The 19,850-nt window shown below is 41.7% G+C and overlaps 1 protein-coding gene across 1 annotated transcript in view; it reads left to right on the plus strand.

Annotated features, from left to right (window-relative positions):
* Nucleotides 1-203: 203 nt before the first annotated feature.
* Nucleotides 204-19,850, plus strand: part of PCCA (propionyl-CoA carboxylase subunit alpha) — a 359,511-nt gene continuing 339,864 nt past the window's right edge. The window contains exons 1-4 of the mRNA XM_081214648.1: nt 204-334; nt 13,607-13,684; nt 19,592-19,639; nt 19,750-19,818. Coding sequence (XP_081070774.1) covers nt 230-334; nt 13,607-13,684; nt 19,592-19,639; nt 19,750-19,818 — 300 coding nt within the window. The 5' untranslated portion in view covers nt 204-229. The remainder of the gene's footprint in view (nt 335-13,606; nt 13,685-19,591; nt 19,640-19,749; nt 19,819-19,850) is intronic.

Here is a 19,850-nt window from a genome sequence, read left to right on the forward strand (position 1 = left end):
CTGTTGGGCCGCTCGGCCAGCCTCCCCCCGGGCCCAGCACGCGCTTGCCCAGCAGCCAGGCTCCCGGCTCTCGCGGTTGGGCGAGTCCCGCTCCCGGTCCCTCCCTTCCCCGCAGTAGGGGCGGGGCCACGGATCCCAGGCTCGTGATTGGCCGAAGCCTAGGCGCTCCCCTTCCCGCCCCCTTCCGCGGGGTGAGAGGTCAGCGGAGCTCCGGTCTGCAGGGGCAACAATGGCGGGGCTCTGGGTCGGGGAGGCAGCGCTGGTCACAGCAGGACGGCGTGGACGGCGGTGGCCGCAGCCACTGTTGCGGAGCGCGGCGCTATGGACCCTGAAGGTAAGGAGCGCCGGTACTCCCCGTGGGCCTGGGCCTCACTGGGCTCCCAGCCCCGCACCGCCAGGCGGTGGCTAGTGCTGCGGAGAGCGCTCCGTAGGTGTCCGGGCGACACTCGGCGCCGGGTTCCGCGTCGGACCGCGCCCCTAACTCCCTCTCTCTCCGGAGTTCGCCCTGGAGCCGGGCAGAGCCGGCGTCCCTCGCCCCAGCTGTTACTCGGAGTATCATGGAGGGCCGAGCGGCCCAAGGAGCCTGTAGGCGTGAGTTTTCTGCTTTCTCGGGAGCGGCTGACAGCCACCTGGCTGTAATGTACGTGCATTTCCCGTGCTCCCGCTCTTGGGCCGTGAGGTTTTGGCTTGTCTTGAGCTTTCCAGGTGTATTTCATAAGATGTCAGGATTGCTACTACCTTTGCTTGAGTTGAGAGCCTATTTTAATTGTATTACATAACATTATGTACTGTATATGCATCTTGTGAGTTTTTCTCTTCTCTGTAGTGGTTAGCCTGATGTTTGTGCTGTTCTAAACACATCTCTGCACTGTATGTTCTAGGGTTTTCATGGTGGTAGCCTTGACTTATACGTTGGAGTGTTTGTGTGTGGCTCTTAACACTTTCTCTTCAACATGGAGTCTCTTGTAATTTCTAAACGAAGACTACCTCACTTACTTTATTGACAGGGTTTGTCACTTGAACAAATTATTTAAAACAAAGGTTTCTCTGAAAACCACCTGTTATCTTCCTTTTAAAAAAATAGGCACGTAACTTGATTTATTGTCATTGAACTTTTAGAATTGGAAGACACGTTAGAGATGATTTGGCCCATCCTACTCTTTTAAAGAGGAGGGAGCTTAGGCCCAGGTGAGAAATGTTAAGCTAGAGCTGAACATGGAAGTGAAAGTAAGTCTGCAGGTACATTAGCTTAGTGTCAGCTTTAGAATGCCCACTCTCAAAAAACCCAAAGTTTGTGTGGGCACACAATTTATTATTTCTTAATCTTCAGTGTTCTTTCATCTTTTAATCTTTTTTGGCCACATCACTTGCAGTTGCAAAACTCTGAATGCATTTATTGATGTGTCGGAGGCAGCATGGTGTGGTGGGAAGGCATGGGCTTTGGAGTCACACAGGTGAAGCTTGGTATTTTAAATAAGTTACCTCTTTGGGCCTCCGCTTCTTCCTTTCAGCTGTTTTTTTTTTTTCCAGCAAGTCTTTCTCTACTTCCTGTGTTCCATCTCTATGAAATGAATATAATTTCTCTTTTAGAAATTTTAGTCTGTTAAGGAGACAGACAAGTGTAAAATGCTATTAGGGGAGAGGTCCTAGTGCTATATAGAAGAAAATAAAATGGAGGGATTTGACCAAGTCTAGATTTTGAGCTTTGCGTCCTAGATACTGTTCTGGTGCTCTGCGTGAACTCATTTATTCAGTCCTTACAACAGCCATATGATCCCCATTTACAGATGAAGAAATTGAGGCACAGTTTTATGTGACTTGCTCAAACCATGCCTAAGGTAAGGGAGTTTTCCTTTGGAAGTGAAAATTGAAACAAGCTTTGAAGGACAAAGTGACTTTTTTCTAGGCAAAGAGAGAAGAAAGAGGTGAGCGTTATATGTGAGAGAGCGAGCAGCACGTACAAAAGTCCTGGGCCAGAGGGCATGACTAGGTAGGGGACCTGAGAAAAGGCTACTGAGGCTCTGGTATCGAGATTAGATGGTGCTGGGGAGGTAGGTAGGAGTCAGACCATGCTGGGCCTTGCTGTAGGCCGTGCTTGGTTTTATGGGAAACCATTCATGTTGGAGTTGGGAGGGATTATTACACTGACATATTTTAGTGTGGAGAGGCTGAGAGAGAAGGAACTTGTTACTCTATTTACTGTTGGACACTTACTGTACAACATATAAACTGATTTTTCTTACCCAGTTTCTTCCTTTTAATGTGTTGGCAGAGCCTGCATCTTGTCTATTTCTGTTTTCTTTCTTTTTTAAAAAATATTTATTTATTTATTTGGCTGCACCGAGTCTTAGTTGCAGCGTGCAGGATCTTTAGTTGTGGCATGCAGGCTCTTAGTTGCGGCATGTGGGATCTAGTTCCCTGACCAGGGATTGAACCTGGGCCCCTTACACTGGGAGCACAGAGCCTTAGCCACTGGACCACCAGGGAAGTCCCTATTTCTGTTTTCTTAACACAGCGTTTGACAAAGTAGTGCTGAATTTGTGGCAGTACTGACTGGAGTAGAGAGTTATATTTGTGCCAGTAAAGAATTCCTCCTGCAAGTGGGAGGAAGCTCTCAAGATCACTGTCACTTTAGGGGAACTGGAGCTGCTGAGCTCCTCTCCATGCTTCTTTTCTGTGAACTTGAAATGTGCTCCATTGAGTCTGTTTGAAGCGGAACCTTTTGAAGATTTTATTCCTCCCATTCCTCCCTCCACCCCTGCAAATTGTTTGGTTGGTTGGAAAGCAGGCTGCTAACTCTAGAGAGTTCTAACCATTCTCTTAACCAGTTAATAGAGTTTGTTTTTAGGGTATATATACAGTTCACCTTTTAGTCTTAATTTGTTTTGTGTGTGCTTTTTAAATAACTAGTTGTTTTCTTCTGTCTTCATTTTTCAGTGGCTTCAGGATGTTGGGCTTGTGGTAATTGCTACAGTTTATTGAACTTTTTTACATGCGTTATATGATTTTCATATATTACTTCTTATTCTTGTAATAACTAGGTAAAAAAAAAAAATCCCAAATATACGGAAGAGGAAACAAAGCTCAGAGCAGTTAAGTAACTTGCTTAAGGAAACAATTGGCTGAGGTAGAAGTTGAACCTTGGGTGGTATGATTCCAAAGCTTTACTTTCCCAGTTACAAATTGTCTCTCACCTGAGTCATGGTCTCATTATATGGTGCATTTGTGAAGCTCAAATGCTCAAGCTTTACGTTCCTTATAATCCGTGATTTTCTTTTCTAGTCATGGATAAGAATGTTTAAGCAAATCTGAATGCTTTAGAATTTCCTGGAGGTAAATCTTTCCAACAGGCTGATAGATTTCTGACAGTCATTTGGGAAGAAAATCTTCTAACATTATTACAGAAATCAGTTTTTGCCCTAAGAAAGTGCTTATGGGCATTTGTGTATTTATACATCTGCTTTTTTGGATTTTATTCTGTCCTTAAGAGGTTCAGAACAGAGGAGTGATTGGTAAAACCCTTTTCTAAATCAGGGGAAGAGATAGTGACATTTTTGATCAAGTGAGTGAAGGAATAGGAGTTGTTTAAGTTATTCCAGTTTTTTAAAAAGTGGGTAAATGGGAGAACAGGGATGAAAAAAAGAAATTTAGGAAAGAAAAATTTGGGGGGTGGGTAGTGTTTCCTTTTAGGTATCTGGAATTAGATGATTCCAAGAGTCAGGTTGAATTGCTGGGAAGAAAGAAGGAAATCAGTGGCTGGTTTTTGGGTCAGTGATCTGAGGTAAACGTTGGAGTGTGTGCACTCTGAAGGATATGGTTGGTTAAGTTAATATTTAATTGAATAAATACTCAATCTTACTACCCTAAATTTGGATTTGGAAGAAGGAAGAAGAGACAATAGGATTTAGAGGAATGCTTTGAGAGGAGCCAAAATAGCATTCGTTCATTCATTCATCTATCTAGAGATGTAGCTGTCTTTCAGAAAGTGTTTGTGGAATATCTACTAAGTTGCTGGCACTATGGTATGCACGGAGGAGACCAGAAGAAATGAAAACATGTTCCCTCACCATGTCCCAGGTGTAACGGGAGGTCGAGGAATAAAGAAAGATTGAAGGGAGACTATGATAAGGTCTTCGGTCTTTTTTTTTTTTTTTTTTTTGGCTGCGAGTCTTGCAGGATGCTAGTTTCCCGACTAGGGATCGAACCTGGGCCCCCTGCAGTGGAAGCATGGAGTCCCAACCACTAGACGGCCAGGGAATTCCCAAGGTCTTTGGTCTTTAATGAGAGTAATTTCAGTAGCATGGTGAAGTGTCATATGCAGAAGTATTATTTTGTTTTGAAGCTACTCTCTAATAGTTGAAGCAAATATGTACCTTTTTGAAAAATGAGGCTACTGTATGATTTAAAAAATTATTTATTTTAAGTGCTTATTGACATTTTCATTAAGAAAAATAAGACCATAAACTGTGATGGGACTCAATATAATAAAAGTGAATTTCAAACATGTTGGAAGATGTTGACTTATAATTTCAGTGAATAAAACTAATACGGTATTCATGGGACACAGCTGGTGGCTTAAGACAATGCAAATTTGTTCTCTCACAGTTGTGGAGGTCAGAAGTCTGAAATTAGGATGTCAGCAGGGCCATGGGCCCTCCAAGGGCTCTAGTAAAGAATCCTTTCTTGCCTCTGGTGGCTCCACTTGTTCCTTGGCTTGTGGCCGTATCACTGCAGTCTCAGCCTCTCTCTTCAGAAGCCTGGCCTTCTTTTCCTTCTCCCTGTGTGTCCTCTTCTTTCTCTTATAAGGACACTTGTCACTGGATTTAGGGATTGGCAGGATCCAGGATGATCTCATCTGAGATCTTTTACTTAAATATATCTGCAAAGACCCTTTTTTCCGAAAAAGAAAAAAAAAGGTCACAGTCACAGGTTCTAGGACACGGACACATCATCTTGGAGTCCACCATTTCAACCCACTACACCTACTATGTGCCAGATACTGTTTAGTGCTGTGGATATAATAGTGAACATTTGTGCGCTCATTGTGGTTATATTTGACTACAGGAGACTGACAGTATTCACATGAATATGTAAGTTCAAAGAGTGTAAGTGCTGAAAGGAAAAAGAAAAATAAAATAATGGGATAAAAAGTGGTAGTGGTGTTGGGGGGTTGTTACCTAAGGAAAAGAGAGGGGATATTTCTAAGAATGTGGTATTTGATCAGAAAACTGACCCAGCCCACCATGCGATGACCTGGGGGACTAGCATTCCAAAGGAAGGCCAAAGCAACAGCTCTGAGGTGAGGTTGCCTTTGGTGTGATCAAGGGGTCTACCTGGCCACTGGTTGGAGCAAAGTGAATGAGGGGGGAATGAAGGTAGACAGACAGGACAGCCATGTAGGGGCTTGTATTCAGAATTTATCCCAATAATGGGAGTCCATTGGAGGGTTTTAAGCAAGTTGGCTTTATGTTTTGGGAAGACCACTCTGCTGTGTGGAGAATGTCCTCGTGGGGTCTGGGAAGGAGAGTAGGAGCCGGGAGACCAGTCAGGAGACTGTTGTAGAAGCTCAAGCCGGTAACATCGCGGTGACTTGTGCTAGGGTGGAAGCACTGGAGTTGGTGAGAACTGGTAAGCCTTGGGATATGTTTTGGAGCTAGAACCAATAGTACTTGATGTTGGGTTAGGAGGGAGGTAAAAGGAAGGAGAGGAATCAAGGACCTTTGAAAGGTAGACGCGAAGGGCCACATATTGTATGATTCCATTAGTGTGAAATGTCCAGGGTAGGCAGAGCCACAGAGACAGAAAGTAGGTTAGTGGTTGCCAGGGTCTAGGGAGAGGGATGAGGGAGGAGACGCTAACAACTGAGGGGTATCTCTTTGGGGTGAAGAAAAACTGTTCTGGAATCAACCTTGTGAATATACTAAAAACCACTGAGTTGTATACTTTAAAAGAATGAATTTTATGGTATGTGAATTATATCTCAGTTGAAAAAAAAAAAGAATGATTCTTAAGCCCTTGACTTAAGCCCCTGGATGTGGTAGTGTTTTAGAGATGCGGAAGGCTGAAGCCTGGGAGGGAAGATCAGGACAGTAGTCACGTTACAATAAATTGATTGAATGTACGAAGTACAGAGGGGTGGTGATTTTATTTGTTGTTTGTGGGATCATGTAATAGGTACGGGAAAGGAGCAGGAGTTAGAAACCACGTTCTCAGGTTGGTAGATGATTCTGGGGTTACTGAAAATGGCAAAAGAGGAGGAGGAAAGCTGTGTTAGCGTTTAATTATCAAACAACCTACAGATGATTCTCATTTTTACAGCTGAGGTTAAGTAACGTGCCCAAGCTTACACAACAATTAAGCAATAGATCCAGGATTCAAACTCAGATCTGACTTCAACACTCTTATTATACCGTATTAACAGACTTTGTAAAAATAAGAAAGGTCAGATTTATACATCTCGGGGGACAAAACCTAGTCTGAGCTTCATAGCAGTTATGGAAAAGGGTTATTAGCCTTCCCTACAGTAAGGAGCGTTCGTTAATCAGGATAAACAAACCTTGTCCTAGCACTGAATGTGTAGAATTCATTATATAAGGGCAACTAACAATCCAATAAAAAGTTCTTTGTTACTGTTTTACAAAAGATGCAGTGATAGTTCCCATCTCATTGGTTGCTATTAATCTGGCACTTTGTGAAAGTTACAGTGTGTAAGAACTGTTCTATGGCAGTGGGATGGTTAGGTTTCCTAGAAGCAGAGCCTGAAGAGGGATTTTGTGCAGGTGGTAGTAAGTTGAGAAGAATGAAGAAAGCAGGCTAGAGCAGGGGGAAAAAAAATCTAGGCAAGGAAGGGGCTCCAGATGGAAACTAGATTCAGTTTCATCCCACAGGGGAGCCCTGGAGCAGTAGTTCTCAAAGCAGGGGACTCCAGCCAGCAGCGACAGCGGCGACGGCAGCATTACCTGGGTACTTGCTAGGAATGCACATCTTCTAGCTCCACCCTAGACCTGCCAAGTTTGAAAATCTGGGGTTAGAGTCCAGCCATCTGTTTTAACAAGCCCTTCTCCAGGTGATACTGATGCACAGTCAGGTTTGAGAAGAACTGTTCTAGTTCAGCCCTGTGCAATAAACATAAAATGTGAGCTGCAAATGTAATTTAATATTTTCTAGCACTCACATTAAAAATTTTTTTAAAAGGTTAAATATTAATGTATTTTATTTAACCCAGTATATTTAAAATATTTCAATATGTTAATGTAAAAAATTAACAAGGTTTTTTGTTGTTGTTTGTTTGTTTTTGGTATTAAGTCTTCAAATCTGGTGTGTATTATACACTTGGAGCACATTGGAATTTGGACTGGCATATTTCAAGTGCTCAGAAGCTGCCTGTGGCTAGTGGCTGCCATATTGGACAGCCAGCACTAAAGCACAGATTGCCATACTTAATTGGACCCACCTTGAGATGAGGGGCGGGGGCAGCCTTTTGAACCCTGTGTGAGTCAGTCGTTGGCTGTGGTCTGGGAGGGATGTAGCTCCCAGGCTTGATGGAGAAGTCCCGTCTAGTTGAGGCAAATGGGGCAAACTAGGGAGCAGGGGTGAGCCATGAGTAGGATACATGTACAGAGTACACCAACTGGGGGCCTTCACCGCCTGGTGAACAGGTTCTGGATGTACACCAACAACATCTGCTGCAGGTGGGGTGGGAGGAATGGCCTGGTTGGGGAGCTGTGGTAGAATGAGGAAGTGTTAACGTTGACGTATGTAGTTCTCTGGTGCTCCAGCTTTTACTCTGGAGGCAGCGCTGGAGAATCTTGAGCCTTATTCCCCCAGTTTTATTGAGAAGTGATTGACATGAATCTTGAGATTTGATCATCTCTCTCAAATGTTAGGTATTCAGCCTAGCTTGTAACAGAAGGTCTTGGCAGGCAGTTGAAGATCGGGATGGCTGGTGAGGTCCTGAAGGCTAAATAGTCAGTGTCTGTGAAGGAAAAGCTGTGCTTAAGTGAAAAACCCTGACTTCTGGCAGTGTTTTTAAAGGGGGATTTTTCTGGTCACTGTGTTTCTGTTAAAATGCTGAAAGAAATACTTGGCTGGTGTGTCCCAGCTCTGTGTCGTGAAATGTGGAAGAGAGGACCTTCGCCTGGAAGTTTTGAAGATGAAGCACTATCAAATATTTACTTTTACTTGGTAAGAGCATGTTATGGCTCCATTAATCCACAATTTTGAGGATGGTTTCTTTGAAGTATTGGTTGGCCAAAAAGTTTGTTCGGGGTTTTCCGTAACAGTAAAACCCGAATGAACTTTTTGGCCAACCCCAATGGCATGCATCCTGATAATGAATTAACCTGTCAACAGAATTGCTTTAGTATTATACACCTGAAAGCTGCTGTGGTTATGTTAAGAGGAATACTTTTGGTTTGGCAGGATTAGTGTTTAAGTTCTTCTTTAAACATGAGTCTAGGGCTTCCCTGGTGGCGCAGTGGTTGAGAATCTGCCTGCCAATGCAGGGGGCACGGGTTCGAGCCCTGGTCTGGGAAGATCCCACATGCCACGGAGCAACTGGGCCCGTGAGCCACAACTACTGAGCCTGCGCGTCTGGAGCCTGTGCTCCGCAACAGGAGAGGCCACGACAGTGAGAGGCCCGCGCACCGTGATGAAGAGTGGCCCCCACTTGCCACAACTAGAGAAAGTCCTTGCACAGAAACGAAGACCCAACACAGCCAAAAATAAAAATAAATAAATTTAAAAAAAAAACATGAGTCTAGTGGATTTACCAGTTTGGGCTGCCGCCTGAGGCCACATCCAGAATGTGAAAGTAGATAGAAAAGGGCAGTCCTTGTTGGCAGTGGCCGGAAGGCATGTGAACAGTTTGTGTAAAAGCTGTACCCCCTTTTTTGGTTAACAGTTATTGTATGCTTACTTTAACACATGCAAAACTGTGCTAGGCATTTTACACATTCTCATTTAATCCTCATGGCAGCCTTATGTCCTAGATAAGTAGTTTTTATGCCCAGTTTATATGTGAGGAAAATTATGTTTAAGAAATGTCACAGCCAGCATTTGAACCGGGGTCTGAATCTGAGTCTAGATCACAGCTCTTAATTACTATATTATTACTTTTATGGGAACTCCCAAATGGCCTGGTTTTATTTATTTATTTATTCATTTATTTATTTGTTTGTTTTTTTATGGCTGCGTTGGGTCTTCATTGCTGCCCGCGGGCTTTCTCTAGTTGCGGCGGGTCTTCACTGCTGCCCACAGGCTTTCTCTAGTTGCGGCGAGCCGGGGCTACTCTTTGTTGCAGTGTGTGGGCTTCACATTGGCTCTAGGCGCGTGGGCTTCAGTAGTTGTGGCTCGCGGGCTCTAGAGCACAGGCTCAGTAGTTGTGGCGCACGGGCTTAGTTGCTCCATGGCATGTGGGATACTCCCGGACCAGGGCTCGAACCCGTGTCCCCTGCATTGGCAGGCGGATTCTTAACTGCTGCGCCACCAGGGAATCCCTGGCCTGGTATAATTTTAAGAAAGAAAGCTACAGCTGCATAATTGGATTTAGTTTTTGTGTAATATCTTCCATTTTCTTGGTGCTTTACCATTTATAAAGGCTTGAATTTTTTTTTTTTCAACAGCCCTGTAGGAAAGCAAGGGAGGTGTCATCTAGTACATTTTATAGATGGAAGCTGGAGTCCAGAGAAATTATTGGCTCAATGTTTCATACCTATGAAGCAGTGGAGCTAAGAGTTAACCCAGGTCTTGTGGCTCTGAAGGTCGCGCTACTTCCCACGTGCCACATTGTTAACTGGCATTTCTTTTCTAAGTGTGGAAAATATAGGAAATCTTTATTCTTGCAGAAGAGAACCAATGCAGTACATTATTGGGAAGTCATTTTGCATACCCTGACCTTTCTCCTTTTGGCTGTCATAGGCTAAATAGTCTTTATAAATAGAGTTGATTAAAGTTTCTCCTTCTAATGCTTGTTCTAGGAAGTATCTTAAAAGAATTTTGGACTGGGCTTGTAGCCAGTTTTTTATATGCTTAAGGAAAATAACATTAAAAATGCTATGTAGAGGTCCAAATTAGCAGAGTGCTACTAACTTGTCCCTTGTATTAAAAAAAAATTATGTTGTAGCTCTACAAAATTATCTGATTTTTGACTTGTGTTCTTTATAACTTTGAACTTCCATGAAGGTCTGCCAGGAGTAAACAGGAACACAAGAGAGCCATAGCGGGGCTGACTGCAAACCAGTTTGGACTTGCTGTGGGAATGGCTCAAACTCTTGTTTTTCCTCAGTAGTTGGTTCTGATTGCTTGTACAGTTTCTACTTTTAGTTCCTTGGCTAACTAGGGGCATCTATGTTTTTTTAATTTTGGGACCACATTATCACAAATTCATATGTGTACAAGCTGTATGCTTTCTTTTTTTTGATAATGGTGGTAAAATATAATCTTAGATCTTCAGAACCAACTATTTAAAAATAGTAATAAAAAGATTTAAAAAGCCCCAATTTGATCAGTTAGGTGTAGTGCTAGTTCTTCTCCTACATTTTGGTCAGGTGTAATTTGTAAGAGTTGATTTAGTTTTAAGAACTGTGTGGTATAGACATTTTTGAGTTTTGTTATTGGTAGTTTCCTGAAAGTAAATGTGTATTACATTGAGTCAGCTGACCCAAACATTTCTCAGAGCTTGAATTGTTCTAGGTTAGAAACTGTTCTGTTGGGACCAAGTTTAGCTTAGTCCATTTTTCATGAGACCATCTGATGAGATAGAGTCCTGAGGTTTTTATTCCCAAAGGTATTCTAGAAACTTAATTCATATTTATTCAAATCTCTGAAATTAGCTCTATTTCCACCAAATAGCTCAGCGTTTGTTGCTCTCGGAGCGATTCAGCAGTGATATCCGTGTCACCATCTTCTTGGCCCACATGTTCAGTTTGGATTAACTGCATATCCTTCATAATTGTCCGATGCTTGCACATGTTAGAATCCCTGTACTAAGCTCTTGTTTTTTGAATAATAGTGGTGTAGGTTAGTAGGGACCTTAAGAGAAAACTCATCTGAGCTTTCGTTTCTCAGTGGAGGGCAGAGGAGTGAAAGTGGTTTGCTCAAGTCCTAGAAATAGTGTCAGCTGAGCTAGGGTTAGAACTCAGGTTCCTTGGTTTCTTCTCCCAGAGTTCTTTCCCAGGCGGTATCCTGGGACGTGTTCCCTTCCCCAGACATCAACATCGCTGTTTATTCTCTCTCTCCAAAGCTAATTAGAATACCTAAAATGTCTACCCCAGATTGTGTTTTGTCACATTTGGTTTTTGCCATCAGGAATCAGTTACGCCCTTTATTTGTTAGTGACTAAAGACACATGTATGATTTTGCCTTTTGTAAAAGGATATGTTGACATGTTCCTACAACAGACCATTATGTGCCTTATGATATTAGGAAAAATGTGTAAAACTGTAAACTGTTTTGTTTCATTTTATAAAATTGATAGGAAGCTGGTATGCTACTTACTTTCTTCTATAAATATCCTCGCGCTACTTTGCAGCAGAATAAATGTGAGAAATTCCCAGGTAGGTTTTGCTTTTCTGTATATTTAGAGTTTGCTTTCTGCATTGGCTGAGGCTGTAAACACAAGATATGATTTTTAGGGGAGGGAGTATTATCTTTATCCTATTAAGTTTGATATGAGAGTAACGTTCGCAGATTATAGCTCTTCTGCTGAGGGCAGTGGAAGACTGAATTTTTGTTTGAACACATAGGAGTGGTGAGACCCCCTTGGTAGATTGTTTTTTACCCCAAATCATATCTTTGCACAGATGTTATTGTTAATGTGGGAAGTGCCACTATTTGTATTGTCTCAAAATAAAAAACTTCAGAATGCTTTTAATAGATCTGTGCTTAAATCTTGTTACCCTTACAGCCTAGCCCTTGTGACTTGAAAAATTAAAATTCTTGAGACTCAGTTTTCTCATTTTTAAAATTGGGACTAATACTCTTGAACTCACAGGGATGCTTGCATGACTATGAGAGTGAGTTTTGGTCTGTGAAAGAGACACAGTAATAAAGTCAGTTTTCTTCCCATTCTCAGTTCATTGTTCATCACCAGTCCTTTTTACTTGGTAATGTAGGTTTTGTTTTGTAAAGTGTATCTTTTGTATCTACTACCTTCACTTTTGCATAAAGATTACATTTTGTAATCTGGGGCTATATACTTCTAAAAAAATAACTGTATACATCTTTTTCATTTTAAAATGTTGTTATAAAAATTTTTTGCTTCCTATTTGAGTTATGCTATTAGAAAATTCTCCGACGTAGTACCTGTTGCCTTTTGCCCCTGTCCCCCACCGCCCTCCTTTTTTTTTTTAGGCTGCGCTGGATCTTGGTTGCTGCTCGCAGGGTCTTTATTGCAGCGAGCAGGGGCTTTAGTTGCAGCGAGCAGGGGCTACTCTTCCTTGAGATGTGTGGGCTTCTCATTGCGGTGGCTTCTCTTTGTGCGGAGCATGGGCTCTAGGCGTGCGGGCTTCAGTAGTCGCAGCATATGGGCTCAGTAGTTGGGGCTCACGGGCTCTAGAGCACAGGCTCAGTAGTTGTGGTGCATGGGCTTAGTTGCCCCTCAGGACATGGGATCTTCCCGGACCAGGGATCGAACCTGTGTCCCCTGCATTGGCAGGTGGATTCTTAACCACTGGACCACCAGGGAAGTCCCCCCCCCCCCCCGCCTTTTTTTTTCTTGGTCTACCTTCATCAGTGACTACTGGCTAAATTATTTTCTTAAACTTTGGCTATAACCTTTATTAGTGATTATTATTACTGTTTTAAAGGCTTAAGATATACTTTTTTGTTTTTTTTTTTTGGTGGTACGCGGGCCTCTCACTGTTGCGGAGCACAGGCTCTGGCCGCGCAGGCTCCGCGGCCATGGCTCACGGGTCCAGCCGCTCCGCGGCATGTGGGATCTTCCCGGACCAGGGCACGAACCCATGTCCCCTGCATCAGCAGGTGGACTCTCAGCCACTGTGCCACCAGGGAAACCCCCAAGATATACTTTTTCCCCAAACATTTATGGTAATGAATTAGAAGTGAACTTGATTATTAGTATTACCTTTTCATTTTTATTTGCCAAACCACGTTTATACCAGAATAAGTAAAATAAGAAATCATGTTTAAGACATTAGCAACTAAAAAATAATATTTTGTTATTTTCTGACCGCTGTTAAAATTGAAGCTCTTTGAAGGCCAAGTCGCTTGTTTTATGTTGTATAAAGTTCTGCATGGTATGTGACATTCTGATCCTGCCATATCAGTCTGCATGATCAGAAAGACCTTTCTCCTAATTTTACTTGACCCATTGGCTCTTATACTTTTCTGGAGATTGTTTTGATGCCTTTGGTTTCCTCATGTATGCCAAGGGGATGTGTCTAGGTATGATTTACCTTCTATAGTTATGGTATGTTGCTTAGAACTACATATATTGATTGATGAAACACTGTAGCTAGAAGCATACTGGAAGAATTACCCTGAAAAATATTTACTTGAAAATAAACTTGAAAATGAATGAACTTGAAAAATAAAGTTCATTCAAGTATCTGTAGTTTATTTCACTTTCTTTTTTTTCTTTTGGTAGCATGTTCCACGTTATTCAAGACAGCATTTAGTGGTGTCTCGTAGTCTCTGTTCAGCGGGATATGATTCTAATGAAAAAGTAAGTATTTAAAAAATACTTTTAACAGCTAAGTTATAATGGTTTTACTTTGTTGTCTCCACGTTATATTCACTGGGCAGATTAAATTTTATTGATGCTGTGTAATTATTTATTGCTCTACATCATAGGTTTTATAAGTGCTCAATCTTTGTTCCTTTTTTCACTGTGGGCCACAACCTGAGTCTTTAAATTTTGTATTTTTACCTATACCACAAATCGAATAAATTTACAATGTGTTTCCCTTGTTTTCAGCAGGATCACTAATACAACATTCTTTCTTAGACTAGGCAGTTGAGAGATTTTGATTAAACTATTGGGTTTTTTTTCATTTACTTAATATTTGTAGGATTCATTTTGAGTGAAGGCAATTATGGGTATTGTAAATTTTGGGACAGGGAAATTCCAGTTAAAATCTTGATATATGATAATGTTTGAGGCTTGTAAGAGGAGAGATAAAGGAACTAGAAGTGGTGATTGGAGGTAAAACATGATTTGGTGACAATAAAGGCATCAAAGAAGGGAGGAGAAGCGTTTTGGTTAAGAAGAGATGGTTCAAGTTGAATGTCATTAAAGTAGAACTAATATGAATGATTATCTGCGAATGAAATAGTCTTCTAACTTGTCTGTTGATGTATGCAAAACTACTCAAAAGAATCTGGAGGCTCGGGGGAAAAAAGGGTGTATATCACTGCAGTTCAAAAGAAATACATTGTGGACACAATTGTAGGGCATATGTAATTTTATATTTTCTAATAGCCACATTAAAAAGCAACAGGTGAGGGCTTCCCTGGTGGCGCAGTGGTTGGGAGTCTGCCTGCCGATGCAGGGGGCGCGGGTTCGTGCCCCGGTCTGGGAAGATCCCACGTCCCGTGGAGCGGCTGGGCTTGTGGGCCATGGCTGCTGGGCCTGCGCGTCTGGAGCCTGTGCTCCACAACGGGAGAGGCCACAACAGTGAGAGGCCCACATAACGCAAAAAAAAAAAAAAAAAAAAAGCAACAGGTGAAATTAACTTTAATGTATTTTATTTTATTATTTTTTATGTTTTGGCTGTGCCACAAGGCATGAGGGATCTTAGTTCCCCGACCAGGGATTGAACCTGTGCCCCGTGCATTGGAAGCACAGAGTCTTAACCACTGGATCCCAGGGAAGTCCTGGCATTGATAATACAGTGTTTAAAACTTACACCATTATACTCTTATTATGTCACATCATGGTGTGTTTTGACACAAATACCCAGGTGTGAACTCTGGCTTTACCACTAGTTAACTTTGCCGGTGACTTAGGCAAGTGATCATGCTTCATCAAGCCTCAATTTTCTCATTTTAAAATTGGGATTTTATCAAAACTGACCTCAAAGGACTCTTACGAGGATTAAATAGGTAGTACGCAGAAGGGGTTTGCCACAGTACCCGGCATACAGAAAGCGTGTGCCCCAGATGTCAGCTGCTTAACATTATCCTTGACTGTTCTGTTCATTCAGTTTTGTACATTTGGGAACTGAAGCTCAAAACCCACAATAGTAAGTGTAAGCTGGGTGTAAACGCAAGACTGTCTTTGTCCTGAGCTGGTGGGTTTACCCACTGTGCTGTCCTCCTTCTCGGAAGTGCTTGGTGAGTGACTCGGGATCTAGAGTTCTGCCGTCATCCCTCCAAATACCCAGTGGAACAGGCCAGCTCAGCCCTTCTCTTGGTCCCTGAATGGAGAGAAGTGTCCTTGGTGGTTTTAGATGCCAGCTATGATCTAAACATAGGGAAGGGAAAAAAGGAAGGAGGGGTAGAGAGAGAACGGGTTAAAAGAAAATAACTTAAAAAATTCTCATGAAACTTCCAGTGTGTTTTTTACCCCATGACAGCAATAGCAAAGGTATAAAACAGTTGCTACACACCCCAGTGTTCATAGAAGCATTATTTACAGTTGTCAACACATGGAAACAACCTAAGTGTCTATCACCAGATGAATGGATAAAGAAGATGTGGTATATGTACACAATGGAATACTACTCAGCCATAAAAAGGAATGAAAATTGACCATTTGCAGCAACATGGATGGACTTGGAGGGCATTTTGCTGAGTGAAATGTCAGACAGATAAAGACAAATACTACATGATATCACTTATATGTGGAATCTAAAAGATACAACAAACTAGTAAATCTAACGTAAAAGAAGCAGACTCACAGATACAGAGAACAAAGTAGTGGTACCTGTGTTGGGGGCAACATAGGGGTGCAGAAGTGGGAGGTACAGACCATTGGGTACCTCAGTACCCAGTAGTTTACCTCAGTACCCAACAGGCTCAAGGATGTATTGTACAACACAGGGAATATAGCCAATATTTTGTAACAGCTGTAAATGGAAAGTAACCTTTAAAAATTGTGTAAAAATAAAAAATTAAAAAAACAAATAAACAGTTTCTGCAAAAGTTCTTTATCTCTCGTGGTACCTGAAAGCCCCCCGGCTTCAAGGATTCAGGTTCCTGGCTTAAAGTTGTTGTTTTTGTTTTTCCCCTTAGAGTATCTTCGGAGTGTCTTGTATATGGCTCTCCAGATACAGGATAAAGTCCCAGGTCTTTAATTGACATGAACGAGATGAAATGAAATGAAAGACGGTCCTTCCTTAATCTGGCCTTTTTACCCCAGCTTTATTTGCCACAGTGCCCCCATACTTGTTTTGTGCTTGAGCTGTCTTAAAAATTACTTGTAGTTTTTCAGTGCTACCGTCTGCTTTCAATGTCACTGCCTTAACGCATGCTGTTCACTCTCTCCCTTTGCTGCACTTAACACAGCCGTGTTGTAGCGCTTAACACATTTTGTTGTGGTTGTGCCATATTGTACACTGAAGTTATCGAATGCACTTGATGTTTACCTGTAATTGTTGATGTAGAGGGAGAGATTGGTTTAGGGAATTCCCTGGCGGTCCAGTGGTTAAAACTCTGTGCTCCTATTGCCAGCGGCCCAGGTTCAGTCCCTGGTCTGGGAACTAAGATCCCACAAGCCACATGGTGCAGCTCTCCCCACAAAAAAGTTGGTTTAAATTTATTTGTATGGGGACTTCTCTGGCGGTCCAGTGGTTAAGACTCCACGCTTCCACTGCAGGAGGCGCGGGTTTGATCCCTGGTTCTGGGAACTAAGATCCTGCATGAAGCATGGTGCGGCCAAAAAAAAAAAAAACAAAGGCTAATTAAAAAAATTATTTGTATATATATTCTTTTATATGCATAGCCTACCCAGAAGAATATTCAGGAAACTAGTAGTAGTTGCCTTTGGGGCAAGGGCCTAGGTGTCCCTACAGTGTGTCCCCTTGTGTACCTTCTAAATTCGGAACCATATTCATCTGTTACTTAGTTAAAAGAAAATCTTAGGTATGGAAGATTAATTGATATTAGCTTTATTGAGCTTGTGTACTAATTGGTAATCCATTAATAGTCCTGTATTAGTCAGGGTTCTTCAGAGAAACAGAACCAATAGGAGACATAGGGAGATTTTTTTACTGGCTCACGTAATTATGGAGGCTGAGAAGTCCCACCACAATCTGCTGTGGCAAGCTGGAGACCCAGGAAAGCTGGTACTGAAATTCTAGTCCAGGTTCAAGGTCTGGGAACCAGGGGAGCTGATGGTGTAAGTTCCAATCCAAGGCTAGGAGGAGACCAGGGTTCCAGCTCAATCCGGCAGGCAGAACTAATCCTCCCTTCCTCCACTTTTTAGTCTGTCAGGCCCTCAGTGGACTGGATGATGCCCACCCACATTGGGGAGGGCTGTCTGCTTTACTGAGTCCACTGATTCAATGTTAGTCTCATCTAGAAACACGCCCAAAGACACCGCAGAAAAAACGTTTAATCTGAACACCCTGTGGACCAATCAAGTTGCACATAAAACTAACCATCACAAGCCCTGAACAGAGATGAATAGAAATGTGTGAGGTGCAGTGATCATTTTGGTACAGATTTATCCCTGTTGGAATCACACTCCTGGGTTTGTCATCTGGTTTGTGGCCCAAAGGAGCGAATAACAATACTCTAGCTAATGCCTACTGAGTATATATTATGTGCTAGGCACTACTCTAAACACTTTAAGGGTGTTTATCATATTCCCGCAACCTCTCGTGGTGGCAGGTGCTGTTCTTACTCTCATTTTACATACCAGGAAATGAGGGTTCAGGAGGACGACTTGTCCACAGAAGAACACATGGTAGTGTTGGGATTCCAACCTGGACAGTGTGGCTCCAGACTGGCTCTTAACCATTATTCGGCTTCTTGGATAGGAATTAGGGTGGAATTTGTACTCCCTGTAATATTATGATGTCAATAATTTGTTATATTTGCTGTAACAGTTGCTTAATATGTAACTTCCATTGTTTGTGCTGCTTTTATCAGATGTAGTCTGTTTAATACTTAATAAAAATTCACATTTTAAAATGCAGTTCAGGGGCTTCCCTGGTGGCGCAGTGGTTGAGAGTCCGCCTGCCAATGCAGGGGACACGGGTTCGTGCCCCGGTCCGGGAAGATCCCACGTGCCACGGAGCAGCTGGGCCCGTGAGCCGTGGCCGCTGAGCCTGCGCGTCCGGAGCCTGTGCTCCGCAACGGGAGAGGCCACGGCAGTGAGAGGCCTGCGTGATGCAAAAAAAAAAAAAAGAGTAAAATGCAGTTCAAGGAAGTATGAACATTTTTTTTCTTAGAATATGCTTATTGTTTAACAGGAATTTACCATGAGCAGATGAGAATAGAAAGGCAGATGATTTTATAGCCTCACGCCTGAGGTGAGATTAGGATATTTTAAGGGCCCATCTGCTCAGGGCTCTGAATGACTCAGGATTCTATCAAATTAGGAATTTACCAGTTTTAAGGTAGAGGCTTGTCTCAGTTTGGTGGAATAAGCCATGTGTAATATAAAGGTTAAATCAAGACTTTAAAGACCTATTCCAGTTCTGAGATTCTGTGATTACCTGTTGGGTTAAAATATAGCTTTAAGTTACATGAGTACTTTTAAGATCATATATAACTTTAACTTTTCTTTTAGAAATATAACTAAAACTTAAAAAAATAGTTCCGTTTAACGTGTAACAATTCACTAACCTAGCAATCGTTGTGTATTAAAATGTGTTGCATCCAAATTACTTATAATTGTTTGTGTGCATTTCTTTAAAAGGATTAACCTGTACAGTTTTAGAGTAGGGAGAGAACCTTGTTAAATAGTTTCCCATTAGAATGCTATCAATTTATATATGTGGAAGTCAAGAGATTTCAATTTACAGAGATTGATTTGCTTAGAGTCAAATAGATCATTAATGGCAAAGCTGGGCTTAGAATTTAGGTCTCTAGCCCCACACAGAATGGAACTTCTTTTTCTATTATATGGCCTCAGCTGTTTAAAAATTTGGTGGTTATTCAGACTTAACATTGTACTCAAATAGCATAACCTGCTTTGTCTGGGAATCTTTGGAAATAAGCATAAATAGTATCTGTTCTCATTTATCAAAAGCATCATTTAATGCTGTGGCCCAATCCCAAAGAGATAGCATATAAATTATATCAGACTTCCCTTTGATAAACATGACACTTAGAATTTCCCTGAATTTAGAAAATAATCAAGTAAATTCTCAAGCAGTTTCTTCTAAAGTTTCTAGTATTCTGAAATATCATTTGAAGATTATCTTTTGGCAAGAGAATTTAGTCCCCTTATGAATTATCTAACCTAGTCAATTGATGCTTTAAGAGGATAATTATAACGCCAGATCCTACCAGATGAGTTTAGTAGCAGCCTGGTTGTAAATGAACGTATGTATGGTATTTAATACTACTGTAGGAAGTAATGTTTATTAGGATCATGCCCAATGGTAATTGTGGAAAAGCTTGGTGTTCTCTGGTCCCAAAGCGAGAGTAACAATTTCTTATGTGTTTTTTCTCTTTTTAGACTTTTGATAAAATTCTTGTTGCGAATAGAGGAGAAATTGCATGTAGGGTGAGTGGGATTTTAATCATATTTTCCATTTTACTCTGAATTTTATTATTATTTAATCCCTTTAAATATGAATTACTATTAACAGATAACATTAATGTACTTTAATATAGGTTATTAAAACTTGCAAGAAGATGGGCATTAAGACGGTTGCCATCCACAGTGATGTTGATGCTAGTTCTGTAAGTATATTTGCTTTGTTTGAATCAGGACC

The sequence above is a fragment of the Mesoplodon bidens genome (genome assembly GCF_964165515.1).
Source record: "Mesoplodon bidens genome assembly, chromosome: 17".
NCBI classification, from domain to species: domain Eukaryota; kingdom Metazoa; phylum Chordata; class Mammalia; order Artiodactyla; family Ziphiidae; genus Mesoplodon; species Mesoplodon bidens.